The sequence below is a fragment of the Alexandromys fortis genome, unplaced genomic scaffold, assembly GCF_014885135.2.
Source record: "Alexandromys fortis isolate MF-2015 unplaced genomic scaffold, M_Fortis_MF-2015_v1.1 scaffold_65, whole genome shotgun sequence".
NCBI classification, from domain to species: Eukaryota; Metazoa; Chordata; class Mammalia; order Rodentia; family Cricetidae; genus Alexandromys; species Alexandromys fortis.
Genome location: NW_026067986.1, coordinates 9,109,658 through 9,122,418, shown reverse-complemented (window position 1 = coordinate 9,122,418; position 12,761 = coordinate 9,109,658). Strand labels below are relative to the sequence as shown.

At 37.1% G+C, this 12,761-nt stretch overlaps 1 protein-coding gene across 3 annotated transcripts in view; it reads left to right on the top strand.

Annotated features, from left to right (window-relative positions):
* The window catches only part of Gulp1 (GULP PTB domain containing engulfment adaptor 1), a 210,703-nt gene that overhangs the window by 129,112 nt on the left and 68,830 nt on the right, over nucleotides 1–12,761 (top strand). For all 3 annotated transcript variants that reach the window (XM_050159174.1, XM_050159173.1, XM_050159172.1), the window contains 2 exons: nucleotides 6,603–6,674; nucleotides 9,932–9,993. In XM_050159174.1, coding sequence (XP_050015131.1) covers nucleotides 6,647–6,674; nucleotides 9,932–9,993 — 90 coding nt within the window. In that variant the 5' untranslated portion in view covers nucleotides 6,603–6,646. The remainder of the gene's footprint in view (nucleotides 1–6,602; nucleotides 6,675–9,931; nucleotides 9,994–12,761) is intronic.

Genomic DNA, 12,761 nt, shown 5'->3' with positions numbered 1-12,761 from the left:
CAGTAGGATCAAAAACCCATTGCCATTGTTCTTGAGGTCTCAGTAGTCCTCATTGTCCACTATGTTCAGCGAGACCGGTTTTAACCCGGGCTTTTTCATACCCAGTCCAGCTGGCCTTGGTGAGTTCCTGATAGAACATCCCCATTGTCTCAGTGTGTGGGTGCACCCCTCACGGTCCCGAGTTCCTTGCTTGTGCTCTCTCTCCTTCTGCTCCTGATTTGGACCTTGAGATTTCAGTCCGGTGCTCCATTGTGGGTCTCTGTCTCTGTCTCCTTTCATCGCCTGATGAAGGTTAATATTCTTATACTGCTCAAAACCCCATGCCTCGAGGATGTCACCACCCACAGATGTGCCGTCAGGTGAATCTCACCTAGGCAGTTTCTCTAATGTGGACCTATGTGGTAGTTTATTGCATAATATTCTTTACAGTCTATGAAGATAATTTAATACAGAGCTGAATGACCAATAACTAGGCAGGGAGCGGTTAGCTGGGCCTTCTGGGGACAGAGAGCACTCAGAGAAGAAAGGCAGAGTTGTCAGCCAGACCCAGAAGAAGCGGGTCATGCAGGGCAAGAAATAAAAGCCACGAGCCACCTGGCAGCATGTAGATGAACAGAAATGGGTTAATTTGCATTATAAGAACTAATTAGAAAGAAGCTTAATAAGACTGAGCTTTCATCATTAAGAAATCTCTCTGTGTCATTATTAGGGAGCTGGCTGACGGGACAGAGAAAAACTTGTTACAGAATTTGTTAGGTTTCATACTCAATAATGGAGAGTTTTATTTATATGCCCATGGATCCTAAATTTGTTTACTTCCTGGACCATAGATTGTGTCAATTTTGATGTTTAAAACTAACCAGCACACTCTGAACTGAGCTATCAACTGTAAGCCGGGCACTTTGTCATTATGTATCGATTCCTACCTACTACACAACTCTGAAGTCAGCCACTCATTTTGAGCTGTTCATTTGGTATCTAAGGACAAACACTTCCTAAAGAGAAGGCTTTTTAAAAGTCTCTCTCTCTCTCTCTCTCTCTCTCTCTCTCTCTCTCTCTCTCTCTCTGTGTGTGTGTGTGTGTGTGTGTAGGTGAGTGTGGGTGTGTGAAATTATTTATGGGTGTGTGAAAAGAGTAAGCATGAATGGAGGAAAGGATAGAAGAAGATGCCAAGGCCTCAGAGCTGTATCTATAGGCGTTTGTAGGCAGCGTGGCTTACTTATATAGATAGTTACTGAGATCTGCGCTCTGTTCTTCATGATGTTGAGTGGGTCTTAATCCAGTTAGGGTGGTGGTAGCTACTACTCATAGCGGTATTGTGCCATTCTAGACCTTGATGTGGCCCACAGATGTCATAGCTGGGTAGGACATATGGCTACTCCCTTCCTTTGAGAGCCTGCATGGTTCTGTTTGGTCCTATGAAAGCAAGTCCTGAGGGAGGAGATACTCAGGTCACTTCCAGCTCAGGGACCGCTCAGACTCATTTTTATTCACTCATACTGAATAATGTAAATACATTTAAAAAGTTTACTTATTTACCCTGATTATATTTTTGAGACAATATGCCCTTAAACTATTAAATTTTTTCAGCCAATTTTGGAGGCACATGTTTATTTTTATGTCATCAGGAGAATGTGTACTTTTTTAAGAAACAGCTTATTTGGTTTGGAATTCAACTAATGTTTGCTATAGGTATTTCCTCCATGCTAAGCATGGAAAAAGTGCATTCTGTTAGCGTTCAAATCCCTGTGCTTTTCTAGGGCATCATTTTCTAATTCATTTGTTGGCTTGTTGTAGACAGAGATACGGAAGCACTCATTAGTGCAGGGATGAAATGGCTACGTTGTTTGAATGGATGCCCCGAAAGGGAGATTTTCAAATTAGTTCAGCCAAGTAGGTTGAGGTTAGTTGCCAAAAGTTTTCTAAATGTGTTCAAATGATTTGTCACAGAAAAACTAAATCTAATCTTCGGTAAGAAGAGGCTTATGAGAACATTCCAGTTCCAGTGTGAGTAGGTGTAAAAGAGGCGGGGTGGGGGTGGGGGTGGGGGTGGAGGTGGGGGTGAGGGTGGGGACTGGATGCAGGGTAGGCCGGGGTGAAGAAGGCTGGAATTTGGGGCAGTGTATCTGAGAATGATTCACCTTCAGGTCAGCCTGGCAGCAGCTCAGGAAGGAAGTGTTGGGGATGATGGGATTGCCCACATCCTGGAATCTTGGCAACGGAGACATTAAAGAAGTTTGATTAAGACAAGCGGCACGTGTTTCCTGTCTTGTACACAAGCAGTTCGGCTTACCGTTTATATAGAGTGAAGAATATGGTTTTGGAGTCACAGTTGCCTGTGCTTACTACAAAAAGAACCCCGAATCTCACCTAAGCCATCTGAGAAATGGTCTCTGCTGTGTTCAAATTTAGAAGAGAAGGGAACATTTCTTGAATTTTTGTTTGTTTCCTGAATCACAGGCCCAGGGTCAAGTACATTACTTTCAGACAGGTGATGAGGAGAAATGTTTTACCAGTTATAATTGAACTATTAATAGGTAAGCAAAATAGAAAACTAAAAAAAAAAAAAAGAGCTTACTATGGTCATACTAAAGTTAAAAGGAAAATGGTCATGGTAGCAATGGCAAAAGCAGAAGGTGATATTTACTATGTCTAAGTAGTTATATGTGCAGGCCTGGCCAGTGTATCCATCCTTGTTCCCATGGTGAGGAAAGCATTAATGTCTGAAGCCTTCCTTTCCCCTACACCTTGGTTTCACGTCAGGAAAATGTCTCCCATTATTCTGATTGCCCACTTAAGTTGGACAATGTATGATTTCAGGTCCTGTTTTAAAAGTGGCAAAGAGTAATCTCAAACCTTTGCCCAGACCCTTGTTCTTTATTGCTCAGTGAGCTGCTATGTAGTTATAATAACCATCTTGCTGTGTAATATTCTCTTGAGTTCATTATGATAAAAATGGTTCTATTAAATTAAGAAAGAAATCCCCAAGAAATCAGAGAATGATAATATTTAAATTTTAAAAGAGCCATCTGTTTTGTTTATCTTAAAACAGCCATTAAAACATGTGTAAAATGGTTAAAGCAGTAAGTTCAGACATATTTATAATTACCGAGTTTTAACACTTGGTGTAACTTTAAAACTGTGCCTATTGTCAAAATGCCAACATATCAACTTTTTTTTTTTACCAAGGAAAAGAATTCAAATGTCAACTTCTTTTCAAGTGCAGCACCTCAGTGACACAAGGAATATTTGAAACTGAATCAAAAGTTTATACTATTGTTTCTTGGGTAGAGATAAAATAGAACGCATATTTTAGTCATAGAAATCTATATTCTTTAGTTTTAGGCTCTACCAGCATTAACTAGGCAACCATACTGTTTATTCTAGTCTGTCAGAGGAATTCAGGCGGTTTCGCCAAAGACAGCTTCACCTCTGTAATTGAATCCCACGGCAATCGGTCACTAGGACAGATATAGAAATATTTGATGAAATGACCAAGGCTGCAGATTTACTGAATTACAGTACCATGTTCACAATTTAAAAAAAGAGAAGATAGCATAGGTGTATGCACATTGCTGCAATAGAATAGCTGGGATTTTATTTTAAAGTAGATAAAGTATTGCTTTGGATTTCTGCAAAGAACAGAGTTTGTAGTTCAAAAGCAAACCTCAGAATTCAGGTCTTCCACACTCCACACAAGTCAAGTATGTGGTAAATGTTTATTTCAGCAGAGACAATTGTGTTTTCTATTAATTATTCATTAGTCTCTGAGGATATTTTTCTTACCAACATTATTTTTCTGTGTAATTATCGCATTTAGAGAAATGCAGAGCTGACTCTCATTAAGGACACAAACTCTTAATGAAAACCCAGGAAGAAAATAGTTTAATTGGCATTGGGAAGAATCATAATGAAACCTCAGTGTGTAACTACTGAAACGTGGTCAGAGTCGGAGCAGTTTAGCTCAGCATCACACAGTGAAGTACACATACGAGGACCAAGTTGTCACCAGCAGGAAAGGGACTGTTCTGAATTGTGGGTCACCTTCTGGTCCTAAGGATGTGGGAACCCATGTCCTCACCTGGAGACGGAATGGTGGGGCCCCTCCAGGCTGATGCCAGACAACAAACGCAGCGTTTAGTTGCTGGATAACTACACAGCCTTTTGTGATGTGCCAGCATCGACCCAAGATCTGACTGTGCAGTGCAAGAGACACAGCTGTAGAAAGGACTTTTGGTGTACCTTACTGAAATCCTCTTAGGTAAAAAAAAAAAACCCCACTGTTATCAAAATAAAGCCATTTAAACTCATGAACTTAAATGCCATGAAGGATAGGGTGCATAGTTTTACTTTCCTTTTTGATTAATTAAACCAAGAACCCAGATGCACCTTTTAGTCCATTCTTTGCTCCTCCAACCGTTGCAGAACATGCTAAAATACATCCCTAGCGAGCGGCAGGAAGTGCTAAAGGCTCAAGGTGAGCTAGGAGTTGTGTCTACAAATCAGGTGTCACCTCAATGCGCCATCGTTGCATGTTCCTCTTTCATCAGACCTTTGCCTCTTCTCATGAGAGCAGGCCATAGCAGCTCTCACGTATCCACCATCCTTCTCTGGGTCAGTTTTCGTTGACTTTTGTCTTTATTTCACATTTCAGCTTTTGGTTTTGTTGCACTCCTGATATTTGACTGCGTATATGAATTGTATTTTCCTGAGATGTGAATGATGCTCGAATCTTTAACATCCTCTTGAGTATACATTCGAGATGAGAATGTTCTTGGAAACAGTTTCATCCGGGGGGGGGGTGATCTTCCTTTTAAACTTTGTCAGTTTCAATTCTGGCTTCATTCTTTCCACAGTGATAAAAGGAGACTTTTCTCACTAATCTAATTCTCTTGAAATTAGTTTCTCTTATTGCTCGTTGTGGTTGGCTTCTGTGTAATGGCCTTTCTCTCTCTAAACTTGAAGGATGATTCTTCAGATTTTCTGTCAGAGTAGTTTCTGCATGTACCCCTAGACTCTCTGTGTGATTTTCTCTTCTCTGGGGCTGTGAGATGAACAATTATAGACCTTAGTTTCAGGGGAGGTTGTAAGGATCTGACTGGGTTGCATCTCCCTGGGCTAGAAATTCCTCTATTAAGCAAGTAGAGAAATGATTGAAAATATGAGATTAATGAGAGGTGTTGTTGCGCAGTCCAATGTTTTAAGCGCTAGTCTGAGTTTTGAGAGCATCTCTGGAACAGTAGTTTCTATGCTGACTGATACACTCAGGGTGAAAGGGTTGGTAAACTTATCCTGAGTAAGTGGCAAGACTGAGTTGAAGAATGTGGTGGGGAAAGTGTTCCCAGAGTCATAGTCGGTGCTTGGTCTTTTTCTTCTATCAACTGGACTTTGGACTTTGAACAGGAGAGGCCTTAGCGCGAGTCCCCCTGCTCTCTTGATGTTTGAAAGACGGAAGCACACAGAATTGGGATCCTTTATTGAACATGTGAATGTCCATTGATTTCTGTGATCAGGATTTCATTGGAAGATAGATAAAGGTAAACATTATGGAATACTATTTAGGGACAGAGTTAAGTGCTGCAATATGTCAGCTCAAAGTCTTCCAAGGCATGCATATTGTTTATTATATTTGTGAAGTTAAGGAAGTAGGTTACTTTGCTTCTGAACTTGTTGAAGACAAATGCAATCAATTTTGAATTTCTCCTTGGCAGAGATATATAAGAAAACTATTATGGTTTTAAAAGTAAAATCCTTTTATAAATACATTTACACGTTCAATCACTTGGCTGCAAAATGGGCTTTCCAACCTAGACATTTCATTTTGCCTACCTGATCTTTTATTAAACATATTTTAACTTTATATAATTGAAGCAGTGGTTAAAAAATGACAATGTGAGTTATAAAAGAATAAAGTATTTTAATTCCAAAAAGTCTTTTGAGTCATCTGGAAATGTTTTGGCAACATTAGCTAGTCCTACTAAACATGAGGAACAGTGTAATATCTCTTAAAGAGTGTCTGCATCTTCAATACAACATTCCTTCCACATTCATCCAAAAGGTAACTCTTCCTGGGCCTCCAAATAAAGATGCTAACCTTAACTTCCTCATACACTATTAATACACAGTATCTCTGAGAAGGCATCTAGAAGTAATTTTTACATGAAAACATCAGCTAAGTAAAATGAAGTATCTGAGTTGGACAGCTCATCTTGCAAAACAAAAAGTCCATAAGTGTATCTCAGTTATTAAGGAGCAGATATATTGCACTTAACTCTGTCCCTCATAGTATTACATACTGGTTATATTTATCTATTGCCATGTGGTAGGCAATTGCTTGTTGACTATTTCACAGCTTTTAAAGGCTCTGTAATTTAAAACTCACTAAAGCTGGGTATAATGAGGAATACCATAATCTCAAGACTTGTGAGGTTGAGGAAGGAAAATTGCCCTGAATTTGAAGCCAGATTGGGCTACATAGCAAGACCTTCTTCCAATAAATAAATACATATATAAATAAATAAAAATTAAAAAATAAAAAAGCAGATAAATCACTGTAAACACAGAGAAAGTTGGTCAACAATGCTTTGTTTGTGTTTTAACAGGATACTTCGTGTTACTGAGCGAAGCAATTGGGTGGACCCACATCATGAACCGTGCCTTCAGCAGGAAGAAAGGTAAGAGAAATTGGGCGTCAAGTCACTATTGCTAATAAAGCAGAAATAACACATTAGCTTTTCCTATTAGAACAAATCACATCTACAAGAGGTACTTACTAATACATTTTGGTCATACCCTAATTAAATAGTAGAGTTATTGTGCTTTTTTTCATAATAATATAAATATTTTATATGTTCTCTAGCAATTGTATGCTATGCTATGAAATTGCATAAAATAATTTATCTGAAATCTATGATAAGATTATAGATTAAGCAATTGTAAGTTTCATTCTACACTATAAATTTAAGTAGATATTATAAGCTGTCAAAGAATGGTATAGAAAATATAATTATTGTATCAATTTTGGAAATTGACTTTAAGTTTTTTGGGTAATAAAAAGTGACCCAACAGTAAAAATAACCGTTATTATTTAATATATGGAAAATAGATAGTCCAGAGCTAGAAACTACAGCATTAGTGTTTTATTTTATTTAGTGAAGCCAGTTGAAGTGTGCTCTACCCAACTTTGGTCTCTCTTTGAGTAATCCAGGATTGAGTTATCCCCTTCTGGCCTAGGAGAATGAACTTGAATTTTGATCATCTGCCCTCCATGATGCAAGTGTTGCAATTACAGACATGTACCATTGCACCTGTTTATGAGGTGCCAAGGAGAAAACGCAAGGCTCCGTGCATGCTAGCCAAGAACTTTATGGATGCAAATAAAGTGAGCCAAAGATGCTCTGGCACATACAACCTGACAAGACCAGAAATAAAAGCGGAAGTAATTATAACTCTTTCACAGGAAGTAGAGTTGAGAATTCCATGTATGCTTCTGATTTAAAACCCACCAGAAGGGAAATAGTATTTCCTTTTTGTAATACAAAATCTAGAACCAGCCTCAGAATACATGTGTCTGCAGTAAAATACTTAGGTCACACTCATCAGCTGGTTCACAAAGACCAGACCTTTTGCTATACATAGATCTGATTATATTTGTCTGACTCACAAAGCCCCCGTCTTCAATTCGATATTTACTTGAAAGAGATATGGATTGTTTCGCATTGACGTAGTCAGTGGAACATGAGTTTGGCACATTTGTGCACAGTGGGAGGAAAACCACGGGGAAACTGGAAATACAAGACACTTGTGGTTTCTTACAGTGCTTTATTCTGCCCCAATTCCTCAATCCCCATTAAGTTTAATGATTATCCTAGTCAGGAAATTCTTGATCAGTATTTTGTTCCGCCTCTAAGTTAGACTGTGACGGGTTTCACTTTTGTCTTCTTTTGTTTGTCAATTGACATTTTGATGAGTAAATTTAGTTGTAATAATGTTCAGCATTCAAAAACTATTAAGTTATTTTTTTCTTTATGGAAATTTTATTTTATATTCATTAACATTAATATTAAATGTAATATAGTAGAAGTAGGTACTTTTCTTATGTTATGCGCAGAGAAATAGATATAGCCATGATGTATTGACCTTTCAATATTTTATATTAGAAACATGCTAGCACATAAATGTGTTTAATATAGGTATTATGTATTGTCCTAAAACAAGTAAAATTATAGGAATATATATATACATATATTTCTGAATACATACATATATATATAGAAAGGTAAAAAGACATATATATACATACACACACACACACACACACACACACACACATATATATCTTTCTGCTTCTTCAGTTTTTAAAACACATATTAATGAAATCATATTGGCTTCTGCTAGTGTAATTTTAAAATCACTGCAAATTAATTTTGAAAATACTTTGTTGGTAACCAATGTTCCCTTTCTATGTGTACTTACTTATTGTTTCTACTGGCATACACTTTCGTTCACAGTACTTAGGAGGCAAAGGCAGGAAGATCTCTTAGAGCTTGAAGTCAGCTTGGTCTACATATGAAATCCAGCCCATTCACGGATACATTGTGAGATCTTGTGTTAGAAAAACAAAACAAGTCATATTTTAAAATTCTATTTTATTTGTCGTATTGATTCTGATTTTAAGGTACCCTGAAGAATAATATATACGTACAACTTCTCTAATAGAAATAAGATATATCCATATATTTAAAAGTCTTACACCAACAAATGCAATTAAAAAAAATAATGATGATAAATTTGCCTTATGTAAACCTTGGCTACTTTTTCCCCTTATACATTTACCATAGTATTTGGGAATTACATGGAACATAAAAGTAAAATACAACATTGAATGAAAATATAGATAATTAAATATAAGCAGCATTCAATACTCATTAATATGAAAATCTGACTTTGTATCCATATACATGTTTTTGTGTATGTATGTATTTGTGGGGGTCAGATGTTGATATTGGAGTCTCTGTCAGTGACTATCTTAATGTTTGAGACACAGTTTCTCACTGAAGCTGGAGCTCTTTACCTTAATGAGATCAGCTAGACAGTGAGATCAAGGGCTGCTCGTGTCTCTCTTACCCAGGGCTGCAGTGAGCAGGACGATGGGGCCACCATTCCATCTATACCACAGATCTGAACTCAGGGCCTCATGCTTGCTCTGAAAACACTCTAACTGCCAAGCCTGCTCTCCTGCCCTTCAATATATCCCTTCTGAAATACTTTATTTCTAATATTTCATTATCTTTATCTACATTTCCAATTAATATGCTTAATATCATTCATGTTCAAAACTTCTGATAACTATTGTTTTTCTAATTTAAAATAAGGATTGTCTTAATGGCGTTCCATGAACATAATAACTAAAGTATTTCAACTTCATTCACGTGCACTTCCTCCTCCCTTAATGTATTTTCCCTTTAAAATGCACAAATCCTGTTGCTAAAGTTATCGTAACTCTTAAAGGACATTATTTTTATTATCTGGCAATTATGAAATATACCTTGGCATTCATGAAAGCATTGAATGAAAAAAAGACAGGTACTTGTCTTAACTTGTATAATTGTTTTTGCTTATTGCTCCACTATGTTGCTCTTATCAAATAAAGACCAGGGGAAGAGCAAGCGTGGATAACCGAAGGACAGCAAATTGGCTGTGGCTAGCTTTGGCTACATAGCAACACCCCAATTATTCATGAGTGACTTCTATAGTAAGAAAAGGATAAATGCCTGAATCATTTCCAGTTACAACATTTTACTTTCTTAATGTAAGAAAGTTCAGAAGATTGGACTGCCTTCCCCAATATAGATTTCCTTCAGGTGAGAATGTAGAAACCTCATTATAAAAATTGATGGTTTAATCCAACACTGCATTTTCTCTGTTACAGACAAAACATGGATGCATACGCCTGAAGCTCTATCAAAACATTACATCCCCTATAATGCAAAGGTAAAATAGTTATTAGGATATTGTCTAATTTTTCTTTGTTATGTGTTGTTTTGAATAATTGTGCTAACTTTAGAAAAATTGCTAATGCGTCAACGTTTCCTGGTAAGTGATCTTTGAAACTAATTTGACATTGCTTAAATAAGTAGTGTAACATTACTTATTAAATTCATTACTTATTAAATGACTTATTAAAATCATTTTAATCTCTAAATTAATTTAAAAAGAAATGTATACCTTTTGTAGTTTCTTGATCTATGTATTTTAATTGATGCTTTTTCTTATTATGAGTTGGACTCTTATTTAAGTTATTTGGCAATGTCATAGACTCCGGGAAATTAAACAACTTCAAATTGACTTCCTTTAATGCATTTTAATATTGTGGTTCATCGAAAACAAATAAAAACTACTCTGGAAAAGTGAGATGCAATTTTAATGTGTAATTGGAATTCAAGAAAATAAGCAAATGAAATGGAAAACATAAAAGCACAAAATGTCCTTTATTTTTTCCATTCTTTCCTGGATTACTGTGTTTTGATGAGGCAGCCAAAACACTAATGCATGTGCCATTATTTTAAAGATTGGATCTACTGTTTGAAGGGACGTAAGTTGTAAAAGGTCCATTAAAGAGAGATGAGACTTCGTATTTAGCAAAAGATCTGAACTTGTTTCCAGAGAAATCTGATTAAAAATTTTGCAGAGACATGAAAAATGTAATATTTGAGGTTTTAAATACTGGGTTAAGGCAAGCTCAAGTTGCTGGACTCTGAAGACATGGAGGGCATAGGAAACTTCAATATTTAAAGGAGAACTTGAGGTTTTTATAGGTTAACAAACTATCCTCCGCGATATAATGAGCAAAGACTCAGGGATTATTTCAGAAAATAAAATGAAAAACATTATCCAGCAGAAAATCAACTGTGCTTAGTGGGACCCTCAGCAGTGTTGGCTCATGTCCCTGTCGGCAAGAAGACGTGTCTAATAGGACTGAGGACGAAGTGACCACAGAATGTGCTACTCAGAACTGGGATTTGATAGGGACAGAAAAAAAAATGTGATTTCATAGAGAAATAAAAATGTTCTAATACTTCCCATGCCTCAGAAATAGTCCTGAAATTGTTGTATGCTTACTAATTTCCCTATATGATTGGTATGAAGGCTGATTGCACTGCTTATCATAATTCTTGAACCCGAAAAAAAATTATTACCTATCCTGCTGAGTATTTATCATAAACAGCATGTGATACACACACACACACACACACACACACACACACACACATACACACACACACACATAGCTTAAGACAGCTATTGTTATTTTAGGCTGCATTGTCAGGCCTTGACAGTCATGGTACAGTGACATCCTTTAGGTGAAGCTATCAGGGCATCAGGGCTATTTCATCTTTCCGTAAGGACAATGCACCATATTGGAACTCCGGTTTGTTAGTATTGGGAGACTCTATTCTAATTAGAACTACCTTTTATTTTACTACTGCAGGGGTACTACAGCAATGGAGATCTGTTATGGAGCCGGGGTTCCGTTGCTTGCGCTGTACCAGACGATAACCGTAAAATTACTGACACAAATGGAAAACCATAGAGCGCTTCCCACACAGAGACCAGCATCCGTCAATTCATAGGGTTTCAGCGGCAGGGCCTCACACAGAGCCACTGTTTAATAAATGAATAAAGCACTAGGTGTTATTACGTGCACTTAGAGTTACGCAGCTTTTTATGGGAAAGCAGGTTAGCCTCATCTGTTTTCTTTTACCCAATCTGTGAGGATATATATCACGGGAACACCAAGGAGCGTTGCAGCAATGGAAGAACATTCATTTCCCTTCTCTGCCGTGCTTGTCTTTTTAGTGAACCTATTTTAAAGATGTGTTCTCTTCTTGTTAGACCATTTACCATCTGAAAAGTCGGTTCATTTTCACAGGAAGTGGTTTAGTACAGCATGGGAGATGACAGGCCACGGAACTAGACTGCCTTGGCCTACAGCCTAACTAAAAATTTTAGCTATGTATCACTGGGCAGACCATTTAATTTTTCCTCTCCCTGGACTATGCATCCAAGAATAAGGGAGTCAGTAACAGCAACTCCTCCTTTTTTTTTTTTAATTGAATTTTATTGAGCTCTACATTTTTCTCCCCTCCCCTTTCTTCCTTTTTCCTCCCCTTCAACCCTCTCCCAAGGTCCCCATGCTCCAAATTTACTCAGGAGAGCTTGTCTTTTCTTACAACCCATGTTGGTTAGATCTATGTATGCCTCTCTTAGGGTCTTCTTACACGAGTAGTTTTAGATAAAAAGAAGGTAGATGAAGTTGGAAACAACACATAACATAAAATAAATCCCCAATAAATATTAGCAACCATGTACTAATTATTTTTTACAAAACTTATTATTTTTCACAAAACTTATCAAAATGACAGTCCTATAGTCGGTTTTTATTATAAATGATTTTTGTATTAGTGTCGGACATTGTCACTGAAGTATATTTCATTCAACCCTTATAGACACAGGAGACTATGGTACTGGTGAACTTTTACATGACTTCTGTTACTATTGATGTTTCTAATGGCCTTGTATACTGAATCGCAATGTTATCATAACTTTATGTTAGGAAACAAATAGTGAAACACTGAATATTTTGCACTGTTAGTTGAGAAAGCTGAAAAACTGGGGTTTATTTGGCTTTAAAGTTTTGTGTTTTTATAAACTGAATGTGATAATAACAGGGTATGTGTGCATGATTTAGATGCTTACTG